This window comes from Salmo salar, chromosome 10, assembly GCF_965601325.2.
Source record: "Salmo salar chromosome 10, fSalSal1, whole genome shotgun sequence".
Taxonomy (NCBI): Eukaryota; Metazoa; Chordata; class Actinopteri; order Salmoniformes; family Salmonidae; genus Salmo; species Salmo salar.
Window position 1 is genome coordinate 63,045,874 of NC_138300.1, and position 15,640 is coordinate 63,061,513.

At 54.5% G+C, this 15,640-nt stretch overlaps 1 protein-coding gene across 6 annotated transcripts in view; it reads right to left on the reverse strand.

Moving 5' to 3' along the window:
• Positions 1-15,640, reverse strand: part of LOC106560668 (Krueppel-like factor 8) — a 122,126-nt gene that overhangs the window by 19,801 nt on the left and 86,685 nt on the right. For 3 of the 6 annotated variants that reach the window (XM_045688011.2, XM_045688009.2, XM_045688012.2), the window contains 2 exons: positions 1,770-2,054; positions 1,148-1,385 (listed from right to left, as the gene is read on the reverse strand). In XM_045688011.2, the coding sequence (XP_045543967.2) occupies positions 1,148-1,385; positions 1,770-2,054 (523 nt within the window). The remainder of the gene's footprint in view (positions 1-1,147; positions 1,386-1,769; positions 2,055-15,640) is intronic. The other 3 variants (XM_045688010.2, XM_045688013.2, XM_014123766.3) reach the window with 2 other exon arrangements.

Here is a 15,640-nt window from a genome sequence, read left to right on the forward strand (position 1 = left end):
AGGAAAAGAGAATGAGAAAGTGCATGACAGTGAGATACAACAGGTGCATGTGTCTGTGAGAAAGAGCTTGTATGTCAGAGTGAGATTGTTTGAAGAGAGTTAACATTGAAGAGACCCAAGAGAGATGTATTGCTTGCGAGAAAACCATTCAAGAGGTCAAGTGACACCCGATTGTGCGATAAAGTGACAAAGATGAGGAATGGCGTGTAAGTGAGAGAAATCACCTACTTCTTCCTGCTAGAGAAGAGGAGGATGGATGTGACCAGAGAGAACTCTATTATCATTTCTCGATTAAAGGGATAGTTCACCCAAATCACAAAAGGACAAATAGATTTCCTTACTCTGTAAGCAGTTTATGGAGGAAGCATGACAGCAATCCATGCTTTGGTTTTGTTTACCTAACCACTGTTCCAAATGCAACATTTTTACGTTGTTGGCACAAATCCAATGCAAGGTATTGGTACCTATTAATATAGGTACCATTAACTTGCATTGGATTTGTGCCAACAATGTAAAAATGTTGCATTTCCACGCTTCATTTCCAAATCATCCTTTAGTGTCTCAAACTGGATTGTGTCACTCAATGAAGGTACTTATAGATGACTCAAAATGGATTGTGTCACTCAATGAAGTTACTTATAGATGCCTCAAAATGGATTGTGTCACTCAATGAAGTTACTTATAGATGCCTCAAAATGGATTGTGTCCCTCAATGAAGTTACTTATAGATGCCTCAAAATGGATTGTGTCCCTCAATGAAGTTACTTATAGATGAGTCAAAATGGATTGTGTCCCTCAATGAAGTTACTTATAGATGAGTCAAAATGGATTGTGTCCCTCAATGAAGTTACTTATAGATGAGTCAAAATGGATTGTGTCCCTCAATGAAGTTACTTATAGATGAGTCAAAATGGAGCGCAGAAATGCTAATAGGTCATTTGGCTGAATTATCCGTTTAACTTTGACGCTTTTATTTCAATCTTTATTTTAGAAGGTTGTACTTATGACGTTCGTATTGTGATTGTTTCAGCCTCATTACTTCAATGCTCGGGACAAGAGTGTATGCTAACCGACTAAAATCTATAACATAAACCTCAAAGCTCCATCTCAACAAAACACAGCACCATCCTCCCTGCCTCGGACTCACCGGATCCCTCTGAGCGCCCATCGCTCCCGATGAGCGGGACTGTGATGGCAGCGGTGGCCACCCCGTCCGTGGGAATGGTTGTGTAGACTACGGGCAGAGACTGGACCACCACGGGGATGGTCTGCAGCTGGCCCATCTTACTGGGCATGTTGACCGACGGGATGGTGTGGATGACATGCAGGATCTGCTGACCGCCTGCCCCCTGGGTGGATGCTAGGATGGACCCGGGGGAGAGCATCTGGAGGAGGGAGGGATGGATGGGTGGAGAAGAGGAGAGGAGGGGATAGTGTGGGTATACATGTAGAGGAGCAAGACCATCTGAAATGGCACTGTATTCACAGTACACTACTTTTAGCCAGAAAGGAGAATAGGGTGCCATTTTGGACACAGACATTGTGTCAAGCATGGGAGTACTGTATTAGATTGTTAAACTGAAAGACAAAGTCTTTCAATAAAAACATTTTAAACTAACAGTTAAGACATAGGAACCTGACTTCCACATTTTTGGCAGGCCCTAATATGTGTGAGTGATTTCACTTTTCAGTCAACAGACACTACTACCCATCATTCCAAAAGAGGAGCTAGCTAACGAGCCGACTGGCTTAATAACTGGCGTGGTTACCATGGTGTCTAGAAAGGTTACCGTAGGGATGGGGGTTGCCGACAGCGTGGGCATCGCCACGGAACTCGGGACGGGGTTGGCTGTAGGCGTAGAGACGGGCAGGGAGGAGCGTGGCTTGCCGAGTGACAGGTCGACAGGTTCCGTCTGGTCCTCCGGGGGGAGGGAGAAGTCTTCTGTGGTTGTGTCTGTGGCGGTGCAGAGGGGAGGGGGAGACACAGCCTGGGTCTTCTCTGTCTTGATCTTCAGGTCTGTAGGCTGGGGACACTCCTCACCTACTTCAGCCTGCTAGAGAGCGTGAGAGGGAGGGGGAAGAGAGGATGGAGGGAGGAAGAGAGAAAAAGAGAGAGGGAAAGGGGAGATAAATAGGGAGGAAGACCGTGGAGAGAGGAAGAGAGAGATGATCAGTCAGCACATTATTTTTCCACACACACACACACACACACACACACACACACACACACACACACACACACACACACACACACACACACACACACACACGACCCTGCTCTCCCCTCAGCGAAGTTCAGCTGTACTCTCTGGCTGCACAAACAGAGCAAAGCAGGTTAGGGGAACAATGGTTGCTGTGTGGGGCCCTGGGAGCTGAGAGGGAGCTGGGAGGTGGAGAACAGAGCAGCAGACCTAGAGCTGGCACACTGCCATGAGAGAACAGCCCTGCCCAGCCCTGGCCCAGCCCTGCACTGAGGCGCCGGGCGTGTTTGAGTGTTAAAGCTAAAGCAATCGACTGTAGACAAAAGTCAAGGAGTGAAGTCGGGGGAGGTGCATCAGCCGAAAGTAAGACACTAATGTGGTTTTCCAATAGCAAGGCTCAGATCAACACACTCACAAACTGAAATCATTATATAATATTATGTGTGTAAATTCATAGTACAATCACTTTAGTGAGAGAGAATCATATCACATTTATTTGTATACACTGAGTGTACAAACATGAAGGACGCCTGCTCTTTCCATGAGACTGACCAGGTGAAAGCTATGATCCCTTATTGATGTCACCTGTTAAATCCACTTCAATCAGTGTAGATGAAGAGGAGGAGACAGGTTAAAGAAGGATTTGTAAGCCTTGAGACAATTGAGACATGGATTGTGTGTGTGTGCTATTCAGAGGGTGAATGGGCAAGACAACATATTTAAGTGCATTTGAACAGGGTATGGTAGTAGGTGCCAGGAGCATCGGCTTGTGTCAAGACCTCCAACACTGCTGGGTTTTTCACGCTGAACAGTTTCCTGTGTCTATCAAGAATGGTCCACCACCCAAAGGACATCCAGCCAACTTGACAACTGTGGGAAGCACTGGAGTCAGCATGGGCCAGCATCCCTGTGGAATGATTTTGACCCTTTGTAGAGTCCATGCCCCGACGAATTGAGGCCGTTCTGAGAGCAACATGGGGAGTGCAACTCAATAGTAGGAAGGTGTCCTTAATGTCCACTGTATACATAAATTGCTGCAAATTGCAAAGTTCCTGTTTCAGTCATTTCTTTGGTCACGTTTGCATGGGTCAAACAAAAACAGCCTGATGATTGGTTGACAATAGAGACACAATGTAGGCGATGGTTGCAGAATGAAGTTAGTGAACAGCAACTGCAGACAATTGCAGCCGACTGCAGTCAAAACTTCATGACATTTTGAACACATTATTTGTGTAAAGTTCAAACAGTTGGACAACTTTTTGCCCTAGAATGCAACACACTTCGAATGGCGGTGACCACCGACTTGAAAAAAGGGATCTGCTCGAACGTGCCCACTGACTGCACCCTGCCTGCTGATCGGTAGTAAGCAAGTACAGAGCATGTAGCAGCACCATGCTAGCTCACAAAGCACGGTGTACTGTAGGACTTACATTCAGCATAAAATCGCCTGGCCATACACTGACTGCACCCTGCTACAGCATATACAGCAGCCCTATCTAGCATGGAGCAGCACACAACACAGCACTATCTAGCATGGAGAAGGACACAACAACCCAATCTAGCATGGAGCAGTACACAACAGCCCTATCTAGCATGGAGCAGTACACAACAGCCCTATCTAGCATGGAGAAGCACACAACACAGCCCTATCTAGCATGGAGCAGTACACAACAGCCCTATCTAGCATGGAGCAGTACACAACAGCCCTATCTAGCATGGAGAAGCACACAACACAGCCCTATCTAGCATGGAGAAGCACACAACACAGCCCTATCTAGCATGGAGCAGCACACAACAGCCCTATCTAGCATGGAGCAGTACACAACAGCCCTATCTAGCATGGAGCAGTACACAACAGCCCTATCTAGCATGGAGCAGTACACAACAGCCCTATCTAGCATGGAGCAGTACACAACAGCCCTATCTAGCATGGAGCAGCACACAGCAGCCCTATCTAGCATGGAGCAGCACACAACACAGCCCTATCTAGCATGGAGCAGTACACAACAACCCTATCTAGCATGGAGCAGTACACAACAACCCTATCTAGCATGGAGCAGTACACAACACAGCCCTATCTAGCATGGAGCAGTACACAACAACCCTATCTAGCATGGAGCAGTACACAACACAGCCCTATCTAGCAAGGAGCAGCAAACAACACAGCACTATCTAGCATGGAGCAGTACACAACACAGCCCTATCTAGCATGGAGCAGCACACAACACAGCCCTATCTAGCATGGAGCAGTACACAGCAGCCCTATCTAGCATGGAGCAGCACACAACACAGCCCTATCTAGCATGGAGCAGCACAACACAGCCCTATCTAGCATGGAGCAGCACAACACAGCCCTATCTAGCATGGAGCAGTACACAACAGCCCTATCTAGCATGGAGCAGCACACAACACAGCAATATCTAGCATGGAGCAGCACACAACACAGCCCTATCTAGCATGGAGCAGCACACAACACAGCACTATCTAGCATGGAGCAGCACACAACACAGCACTATCTAGCATGGAGCAGTACACATCAGCCCTATCTAGCATGGAGCAGCACACAACAGCCCTATCTAGCATGGAGCAGCACAACACAGCCCTATCTAGCATGGAGCAGCACACAACAGCCCTATCTAGCATGGAGCAGTACACAACAGCCCTATCTAGCATGGAGAAGCACACAACACAGCCCTATCTAGCATGGAGCAGCACACAACACAGCCCTATCTAGCATGGAGCAGTACACAACAGCACTATCTAGCATGGAGAAGCACACAACACAGCCCTATCTAGCATGGAGCAGCACACAACACAGCCCTATCTAGCATGGAGCAGCACACAACACAGCCCTATCTAGCATGGAGAAGCACACAACACAGCCCTATCTAGCATGGAGAAGCACACAACACAGCCCTATCTAGCACAGAGAAGCACACAACACAGCCCTATCTAGCACGGAGCAGCACACAACAGCCCTATCTAGCGCGGAGCAGCACACAACAGCCCTATATAGCATGGAGCAGCACACAACAGCCCTATCTAGCATGGAGAAGCACACAACACAGCACTATCTAGCATGGAGCAGCACACAACAGCCCTATCTAGCACGGAGCAGCACACAACAGCCCTATATAGCATGGAGCAGCACACAACAGTCCTATCTAGCATGGAGAAGCACACAACACAGCCCTATCTAGCACAGAGAAGCACACAACACAGCCCTATCTAGCACGGAGCAGCACATAACAGCCCTATCTAGCACGGAGCAGCACACAACAGCCCTATCTAGCATGGAACAGCACACAACAGCCCTATCTAGCATGGAGCAGCACACAACAGCCTTATCTAGCATGGAGCAGCACACAACACAGCCCTATCTAGCATGGAGCAGCACACAACACAGCCCTATCTAGCATGGAGCAGCACAGAAAAACACAGCATAGCATGGAGCAGCACAGAAAAGCACAGCATAGCATGGAGCAGCACAGAAAAACACAGCATAGCATGGAGCAGCACAGAAAAACACAGCATAGCATGGAGCAGCACAGAAAAACACGGCATAGCATGGAGCAGCACAGAAAAACACGGCATAGCATGGAGCAGCACAGAAAAACACGGCATAGGGAAGGAGAGAAAGAACCCAACAGTAGAGAGAAGCAGCACAGCCTTAACCTGGCCAACCCAAAGGCCAAACACTGAACCCAGATATTCTAAGGAGGCGAACAGAACAGACAAACTGCATAGCCTAGTCTAGCCCAGGCACTGCTTAACACAGAGCACTGAACAGCACACCCCTGCCCAGCCTAACCTTGGTCAAGCCCAACTCAAACACTGAGGCATTGAACCGAGATACAATATGGAGATGCCCGGACAAATCTGAGCACTACCTTGTGCCCACTATCCAGGCAGTACCTACCCAACCCAGGAGGCAGAGGGGCGCACACACACACACAAACACACACACACACACACACACACACACACACACACACACACACACACACACACACACAGCAAACTTGTCAGTGAGAGACAGCTATAAGAATGATGTGCTATTCTAAACCCTCTACCAAAACTAGCCTAGCCTACATCACAACAACGACAGTTACAGAGTGGACACAGGTAGACCCATAAAAGAGAGGGAATTCAGTCAGTGTTTATAACAAGAAATAGGCTAGGCTACATGTTATTGGTCAAAAAAAGAGTAAGACAGAAGGAGAGTGGGTGGGGGTGGTGGAGAGAGAGAGAGAGAGAGAGAGAGAGAGAGAGAGAGAGAGAAAGAAGGAGTGGGTGGGGGTGGTGGAGAGAGAGAGAGAGAAAGAAGGAGAGTGGGTGGGGGTGGTGGAGAGAGAGAGAGAGACAGAAGGAGAGTGGGTGGGGGTGGTGGAGAGAGAGAGAGAGAGAGAGAGAGACAGAAGGAGAGTGGGTGGGGGTGGTGGAGAGAGAGAGAGAGAAGGAGAGTGGGTGGGGGTGGTGGAGAGAGAGAGAGAGAGAAAGAAGGAGAGTGGGTGGGGGTGGTGGAGAGAGAGAGAGAGACAGAAGGAGAGTGGGTGGGGGAGAGAGAGAGAGAGACAGAAGGAGAGTGGGTGGGGGAGAGAGAGAGAGAGACAGAAGGAGAGTGGGTGGGGGTGGTGGAGAGAGAGAGAGAGAGAGAGAGAGAGAGAGAGAGAGAGAGGAGCGAGAGAGCGAGAGAGCGAGAAGGAGAGTGGGTGGGGGTGGTGGAGAGAGAGAAAGAGAGTGGGTGGGGGTGGTGGAGAGAGAGAAAGAGAGTGGGTGGGGGTGGTGGAGAGAGAGAGAGAGACAGAAGGAGAGTGGGTGGGGGTGGTGGAGAGAGAGAGAGAGAGAGAGACAGAAGGAGAGTGGGTGGGGGTGGTGGAGAGAGAGAGAGAGAGACAGAAGGAGAGTGGGTGGGGGTGGTGGAGAGAGAGAGAGACAGAAGGAGAGTGGGTGGGGGTGGTGGAGAGAGAGAGAGAGAGAGACAGAAGGAGAGTGGGTGGGGGTGGTAGAGAGAGAGAGAGAGAGAGAGAGACAGAAGGAGAGTGGGTGGGGGTGGTGGAGAGAGAGAGAGACAGAAGGAGAGTGGGTGGGGGTGGTGGAGAGAGAGAGATACAGAAGGAGAGTGGGTGGGGGTGGTGGAGAGAGAGAGATACAGAAGGAGAGTGGGTGGGGTGGTGGAGAGAGAGAGAGAGAAAGAAGGAGAGTGGGTGGGGGTGGTGGAGAGAGAGAGAGACAGAAGGAGAGTGGGTGGGGTGGTGGAGAGAGAGACAGAAGGAGAGTGGGTGGGGGTGGTGGAGAGAGAAAGAGAGACAGAAGGAGAGTGGGTGGGGGTGGTGGAGAGAGAGATACAGAAGGAGAGTGGGTGGGGGTGGTGGAGAGAGAGAGAGAGGAGAGAGAGAGAGAGAGAGAGAGGAGAGTGGGTGGGGGTGGTGGAGAGAGAGAGAGACAGAAGGAGAGTGGGTGGGGGTGGTGGAGAGAGAGAGATACAGAAGGAGAGTGGGTGGGGGTGGTGGAGAGAGAGAGAGACAGAAGGAGAGTGGGTGGGGGTGGTGGAGAGAGAGAGAGAGAGACAGAAGGAGAGTGGGTGGGGGTGGTGGAGAGAGAGAGAGAGAGACAGAAGGAGAGTGGGTGGGGGTGGTGGAGAGAGAGAGAGAGACAGAAGGAGAGTGGGTGGGGGTGGTGGAGAGAGAGAGAGAGACAGAAGGAGAGTGGGTGGGGGTGGTGGAGAGAGAGAGAGAGACAGAAGGAGAGTGGGTGGGGGTGGTGGAGAGAGAGAGAGACAGAAGGAGAGTGGGTGGGGGTGGTGGAGAGAGAGAGATACAGAAGGAGAGTGGGTGGGGGTGGTGGAGAGAGAGAGATACAGAAGGAGAGTGGGTGGGGGTGGTGGAGAGAGAGAGAGAGAGAGAGAGACAGAAGGAGAGTGGGTGGAGAGAGAGAGAGAGACAGAAGGAGAGTGGGTGGGGGTGGTGGGAGAGAGAGAGAGAGAGACAGAAGGAGAGTGGGTGGGGGTGGTGGAGAGAGAGAGAGAGAGACAGAAGGAGAGTGGGTGGGGGTGGTGGAGAGAGAGAGAGACAGAAGGAGAGTGGGTGGGGGTGGTGGAGAGAGAGAGAGAGAGACAGAAGGAGAGTGGGTGGGGGTGGTGGAGAGAGAGAGAGAGACAGAAGGAGAGTGGGTGGGGGTGGTGGAGAGAGAGAGAGACAGAAGGAGAGTGGGTGGGGGTGGTGGAGAGAGAGAGATACAGAAGGAGAGTGGGTGGGGGTGGTGGAGAGAGAGAGATACAGAAGGAGAGTGGGTGGGGTGGTGGAGAGAGAGAGAGAGAAAGAAGGAGAGTGGGTGGGGGTGGTGGAGAGAGAGAGAGACAGAAGGAGAGTGGGTGGGGTGGTGGAGAGAGAGACAGAAGGAGAGTGGGTGGGGGTGGTGGAGAGAGAAAGAGAGACAGAAGGAGAGTGGGTGGGGGTGGTGGAGAGAGAGATACAGAAGGAGAGTGGGTGGGGGTGGTGGAGAGAGAGAGAGAGAGAGAGAGAGAGAGAGAGAGAGGAGAGTGGGTGGGGGTGGTGGAGAGAGAGAGAGACAGAAGGAGAGTGGGTGGGGGTGGTGGAGAGAGAGAGATACAGAAGGAGAGTGGGTGGGGGTGGTGGAGAGAGAGAGAGACAGAAGGAGAGTGGGTGGGGGTGGTGGAGAGAGAGAGAGAGACAGAAGGAGAGTGGGTGGGGGTGGTGGAGAGAGAGAGAGAGACAGAAGGAGAGTGGGTGGGGGTGGTGGAGAGAGAGAGAGAGACAGAAGGAGAGTGGGTGGGGGTGGTGGAGAGAGAGAGAGAGACAGAAGGAGAGTGGGTGGGGGTGGTGGAGAGAGAGAGAGAGACAGAAGGAGAGTGGGTGGGGGTGGTGGAGAGAGAGAGAGACAGAAGGAGAGTGGGTGGGGGTGGTGGAGAGAGAGAGATACAGAAGGAGAGTGGGTGGGGGTGGTGGAGAGAGAGAGATACAGAAGGAGAGTGGGTGGGGGTGGTGGAGGAGAGAGAGAGAGAGAGACAGAAGGAGAGTGGGTGGGGGTGGTGGAGAGAGAGAGAGACAGAAGGAGAGTGGGTGGGGGTGGTGGAGAGAGAGAGAGACAGAAGGAGAGTGGGTGGGGGTGGTGGAGAGAGAGAGAGACAGAAGGAGAGTGGGTGGGGGTGGTGGAGAGAGAGAGATACAGAAGGAGAGTGGGTGGGGTGGTGGAGAGAGAGAGAGAGACAGAAGGAGAGTGGGTGGGGGTGGTGGAGAGAGAGAGAGAGACAGAAGGAGAGTGGGTGGGGGTGGTGGAGAGAGAAGAGAGACAGAAGGAGAGTGGGTGGGGGTGGTGGAGAGAGAGAGACAGAAGGAGAGTGGGTGGGGGTGGTGGAGAGAGAGAGAGAGAGAGAGAGGAGAGTGGGTGGGGGTGGTGGAGAGAGAGAGAGACAGAAGGAGAGTGGGTGGGGGTGGTGGAGAGAGAGAGATACAGAAGGAGAGTGGGTGGGGTGGTGGAGAGAGAGAGATACAGAAGGAGAGTGGGTGGGGGTGGTGGAGAGAGAGAGAGAGACAGAAGGAGAGTGGGTGGGGGTGGTGGAGAGAGAGAGAGACAGAAGGAGAGTGGGTGGGGGTGGTGGAGAGAGAGAGATACAGAAGGAGAGTGGGTGGGGGTGGTGGAGAGAGAGAGAGAGAGAAGGAGAGTGGGTGGGGGTGGTGGAGAGAGAGAGAGACAGAAGGAGAGTGGGTGGGGGTGGTGGAGAGAGAGAGATACAGAAGGAGAGTGGGTGGGGGTGGTGGAGAGAGAGAGAGAGACAGAAGGAGAGTGGGTGGGGGTGGTGGAGAGAGAGAGATACAGAAGGAGAGTGGGTGGGGGTGGTGGAGAGAGAGAGATACAGAAGGAGAGTGGGTGGGGGTGGTGGAGAGAGAGAGATACAGAAGGAGAGTGGGTGGGGGTGGTGGAGAGAGAGAGAGACAGAAGGAGAGTGGGTGGGGGTGGTGGAGAGAGAGAGATACAGAAGGAGAGTGGGTGGGGGTGGTGGAGAGAGAGAGAGAGACAGAAGGAGAGTGGGTGGGGGTGGTGGAGAGAGAGAGAGACAGAAGGAGAGTGGGTGGGGGTGGTGGAGAGAGAGAGAGAGCAGAAGGAGAGTGGGTGGGGGTGGTGGAGAGAGAGAGATACAGAAGGAGAGTGGGTGGGGGTGGTGGAGAGAGAGAGAGACAGAAGGAGAGTGGGTGGGGGTGGTGGAGAGAGAGAGAGAGACAGAAGGAGAGTGGGTGGGGGTGGTGGAGAGAGAGAGAGACAGAAGGAGAGTGGGTGGGGGTGGTGGAGAGAGAGAGAGACAGAAGGAGAGTGGGTGGGGGTGGTGGAGAGAGAGAGAGACAGAAGGAGAGTGGGTGGGGGTGGTGGAGAGAGAGAGAGACAGAAGGAGAGTGGGTGGGGGTGGTGGAGAGAGAGAGAGACAGAAGGAGAGTGGGTGGGGGTGGTGGAGAGAGAGAGAGACAGAAGGAGAGTGGGTGGGGGTGGTGAGAGAGAGAGAGACAGAAGGAGAGTGGGTGGGGGTGGTGGAGAGAGAAGAGAGACAGAAGGAGAGTGGGTGGGGGTGGTGGAGAGAGAGAGATACAGAAGGAGAGTGGGTGGGGGTGGTGGAGAGAGAGAGAGACAGAAGGAGAGTGGGTGGGGGTGGTGGAGAGAGAGAGATACAGAAGGAGAGTGGGTGGGGGTGGTGGAGAGAGAGAGATACAGAAGGAGAGTGGGTGGGGGTGGTGGAGAGAGAGAGAGAGACAGAAGGAGAGTGGGTGGGGGTGGTGGAGAGAGAGAGAGAGACAGAAGGAGAGTGGGTGGGGGTGGTGGAGAGAGAGAGAGACAGAAGGAGAGTGGGTGGGGGTGGTGGAGAGAGAGAGAGACAGAAGGAGAGTGGGTGGGGGTGGTGGAGAGAGAGAGAGACAGAAGGAGAGTGGGTGGGGGTGGTGGAGAGAGAGAGAGACAGAAGGAGAGTGGGTGGGGGTGGTGGAGAGAGAGAGATACAGAAGGAGAGTGGGTGGGGGTGGTGGAGAGAGAGAGAGAGACAGAAGGAGAGTGGGTGGGGGTGGTGGAGAGAGAGAGAGACAGAAGGAGAGTGGGTGGGGGTGGTGGAGAGAGAGAGAGACAGAAGGAGAGTGGGTGGGGGTGGTGGAGAGAGAGAGAGAGACAGAAGGAGAGTGGGTGGGGGTGGTGGAGAGAGAGAGAGACAGAAGGAGAGTGGGTGGGGGTGGTGGAGAGAGAGAGAGACAGAAGGAGAGTGGGTGGGGGTGGTGGAGAGAGAGAGAGACAGAAGGAGAGTGGGTGGGGGTGGTGGAGAGAGAGAGAGACAGAAGGAGAGTGGGTGGGGGTGGTGGAGAGAGAGAGAGACAGAAGGAGAGTGGGTGGGGGTGGTGGAGAGAGAGAGAGACAGAAGGAGAGTGGGTGGGGGTGGTGGAGAGAGAGAGAGACAGAAGGAGAGTGGGTGGGGGTGGTGGAGAGAGAGAGATACAGAAGGAGAGTGGGTGGGGGTGGTGGAGAGAGAGAGAGACAGAAGGAGAGTGGGTGGGGGTGGTGGAGAGAGAGAGAGACAGAAGGAGAGTGGGTGGGGGTGGTGGAGAGAGAGAGAGACAGAAGGAGAGTGGGTGGGGGTGGTGGAGAGAGAGAGAGACAGAAGGAGAGTGGGTGGGGGTGGTGGAGAGAGAGAGAGACAGAAGGAGAGTGGGTGGGGGTGGTGGAGAGAGAGAGAGACAGAAGGAGAGTGGGTGGGGGTGGTGGAGAGAGAGAGAGACAGAAGGAGAGTGGGTGGGGGTGGTGGAGAGAGAGAGATACAGAAGGAGAGTGGGTGGGGGTGGTGGAGAGAGAGAGAGACAGAAGGAGAGTGGGTGGGGGTGGTGGAGAGAGAGAGAGACAGAAGGAGAGTGGGTGGGGGTGGTGGAGAGAGAGAGAGACAGAAGGAGAGTGGGTGGGGGTGGTGGAGAGAGAGAGATACAGAAGGAGAGTGGGTGGGGGTGGTGGAGAGAGAGAGAGACAGAAGGAGAGTGGGTGGGGGTGGTGGAGAGAGAGAGATACAGAAGGAGAGTGGGTGGGGGTGGTGGAGAGAGAGAGAGACAGAAGGAGAGTGGGTGGGGGTGGTGGAGAGAGAGAGAGACAGAAGGAGAGTGGGTGGGGGTGGTGGAGAGAGAGAGATACAGAAGGAGAGTGGGTGGGGGTGGTGGAGAGAGAGAGAGACAGAAGGAGAGTGGGTGGGGGTGGTGGAGAGAGAGAGAGACAGAAGGAGAGTGGGTGGGGGTGGTGGAGAGAGAGAGATACAGAAGGAGAGTGGGTGGGGGTGGTGGAGAGAGAGAGAGACAGAAGGAGAGTGGGTGGGGGTGGTGGAGAGAGAGAGAGACAGAAGGAGAGTGGGTGGGGGTGGTGGAGAGAGAGAGAGACAGAAGGAGAGTGGGTGGGGGTGGTGGAGAGAGAGAGAGACAGAAGGAGAGTGGGTGGGGGTGGTGGAGAGAGAGAGAGACAGAAGGAGAGTGGGTGGGGGTGGTGGAGAGAGAGAGAGACAGAAGGAGAGTGGGTGGGGGTGGTGGAGAGAGAGAGAGACAGAAGGAGAGTGGGTGGGGGTGGTGGAGAGAGAGAGAGACAGAAGGAGAGTGGGTGGGGGTGGTGGAGAGAGAGAGATACAGAAGGAGAGTGGGTGGGGGTGGTGGAGAGAGAGAGAGACAGAAGGAGAGTGGGTGGGGGTGGTGGAGAGAGAGAGAGACAGAAGGAGAGTGGGTGGGGGTGGTGGAGAGAGAGAGAGACAGAAGGAGAGTGGGTGGGGGTGGTGGAGAGAGAGAGAGACAGAAGGAGAGTGGGTGGGGGTGGTGGAGAGAGAGAGAGACAGAAGGAGAGTGGGTGGGGGTGGTGGAGAGAGAGAGAGACAGAAGGAGAGTGGGTGGGGGTGGTGGAGAGAGAGAGAGACAGAAGGAGAGTGGGTGGGGGTGGTGGAGAGAGAGAGAGACAGAAGGAGAGTGGGTGGGGGTGGTGGAGAGAGAGAGAGACAGAAGGAGAGTGGGTGGGGGTGGTGGAGAGAGAGAGAGACAGAAGGAGAGTGGGTGGGGGTGGTGGAGAGAGAGAGAGACAGAAGGAGAGTGGGTGGGGGTGGTGGAGAGAGAGAGAGACAGAAGGAGAGTGGGTGGGGGTGGTGGAGAGAGAGAGAGACAGAAGGAGAGTGGGTGGGGGTGGTGGAGAGAGAGAGAGACAGAAGGAGAGTGGGTGGGGGTGGTGGAGAGAGAGAGAGACAGAAGGAGAGTGGGTGGGGGTGGTGGAGAGAGAGAGAGACAGAAGGAGAGTGGGTGGGGGTGGTGGAGAGAGAGAGATACAGAAGGAGAGTGGGTGGGGGTGGTGGAGAGAGAGAGATACAGAAGGAGAGTGGGTGGGGGTGGTGGAGAGAGAGAGAGACAGAAGGAGAGTGGGTGGGGGTGGTGGAGAGAGAGAGATACAGAAGGAGAGTGGGTGGGGGTGGTGGAGAGAGAGAGAGAGACAGAAGGAGAGTGGGTGGGGGTGGTGGAGAGAGAGAGAGACAGAAGGAGAGTGGGTGGGGGTGGTGGAGAGAGAGAGAGACAGAAGGAGAGTGGGTGGGGGTGGTGGAGAGAGAAGAGAGACAGAAGGAGAGTGGGTGGGGGTGGTGGAGAGAGAGAGATACAGAAGGAGAGTGGGTGGGGGTGGTGGAGAGAGAGAGAGACAGAAGGAGAGTGGGTGGGGGTGGTGGAGAGAGAGAGAGACAGAAGGAGAGTGGGTGGGGGTGGTGGAGAGAGAGAGAGACAGAAGGAGAGTGGGTGGGGGTGGTGGAGAGAGAGAGAGACAGAAGGAGAGTGGGTGGGGGTGGTGGAGAGAGAGAGAGAGACAGAAGGAGAGTGGGTGGGGGTGGTGGAGAGAGAGAGAGACAGAAGGAGAGTGGGTGGGGGTGGTGGAGAGAGAGAGAGACAGAAGGAGAGTGGGTGGGGGTGGTGGAGAGAGAGAGAGACAGAAGGAGAGTGGGTGGGGGTGGTGGAGAGAGAGAGAGACAGAAGGAGAGTGGGTGGGGGTGGTGGAGAGAGAGAGAGAGACAGAAGGAGAGTGGGTGGGGGTGGTGGAGAGAGAGAGAGACAGAAGGAGAGTGGGTGGGGGTGGTGGAGAGAGAGAGAGACAGAAGGAGAGTGGGTGGGGGTGGTGGAGAGAGAGAGAGACAGAAGGAGAGTGGGTGGGGGTGGTGGAGAGAGAGAGAGACAGAAGGAGAGTGGGTGGGGGTGGTGGAGAGAGAGAGAGACAGAAGGAGAGTGGGTGGGGGTGGTGGAGAGAGAGAGATACAGAAGGAGAGTGGGTGGGGGTGGTGGAGAGAGAGAGATACAGAAGGAGAGTGGGTGGGGGTGGTGGAGAGAGAGAGAGACAGAAGGAGAGTGGGTGGGGGTGGTGGAGAGAGAAGAGAGACAGAAGGAGAGTGGGTGGGGGTGGTGGAGAGAGAGAGAGACAGAAGGAGAGTGGGTGGGGGTGGTGGAGAGAGAGAGAGACAGAAGGAGAGTGGGTGGGGGTGGTGGAGAGAGAGAGAGAGCAGAAGGAGAGTGGGTGGGGGTGGTGGAGAGAGAGAGAGACAGAAGGAGAGTGGGTGGGGGTGGTGGAGAGAGAGAGATACAGAAGGAGAGTGGGTGGGGGTGGTGGAGAGAGAGAGAGAGACAGAAGGAGAGTGGGTGGGGGTGGTGGAGAGAGAGAGAGAGACAGAAGGAGAGTGGGTGGGGGTGGTGGAGAGAGAGAGAGACAGAAGGAGAGTGGGTGGGGGTGGTGGAGAGAGAGAGAGACAGAAGGAGAGTGGGTGGGGGTGGTGGAGAGAGAGAGATACAGAAGGAGAGTGGGTGGGGGTGGTGGAGAGAGAGAGAGAGACAGAAGGAGAGTGGGTGGGGGTGGTGGAGAGAGAGAGAGAGACAGAAGGAGAGTGGGTGGGGGTGGTGGAGAGAGAGAGAGACAGAAGGAGAGTGGGTGGGGGTGGTGGAGAGAGAGAGATACAGAAGGAGAGTGGGTGGGGGTGGTGGAGAGAGAGAGAGAGAGACAGAAGGAGAGTGGGTGGGGGTGGTGGAGAGAGAGAGAGAGACAGAAGGAGAGTGGGTGGGGGTGGTGGAGAGAGAGAGAGACAGAAGGAGAGTGGGTGGGGGTGGTGGAGAGAGAGAGAGAGACAGAAGGAGAGTGGGTGGGGGTGGTGGAGAGAGAGAGAGACAGAAGGAGAGTGGGTGGGGGTGGTGGAGAGAGAGAGAGACAGAAGGAGAGTGGGTGGGGGTGGTGGAGAGAGAGAGATACAGAAGGAGAGTGGGTGGGGGTGGTGGAGAGAGAGAGATACAGAAGGAGAGTGGGTGGGGGTGGTGGAGAGAGAGAGATACAGAAGGAGAGTGGGTGGGGGTGGTGGAGAGAGAGAGAGACAGAAGGAGAGTGGGTGGGGGTGGTGGAGAGAGAGAGAGACAGAA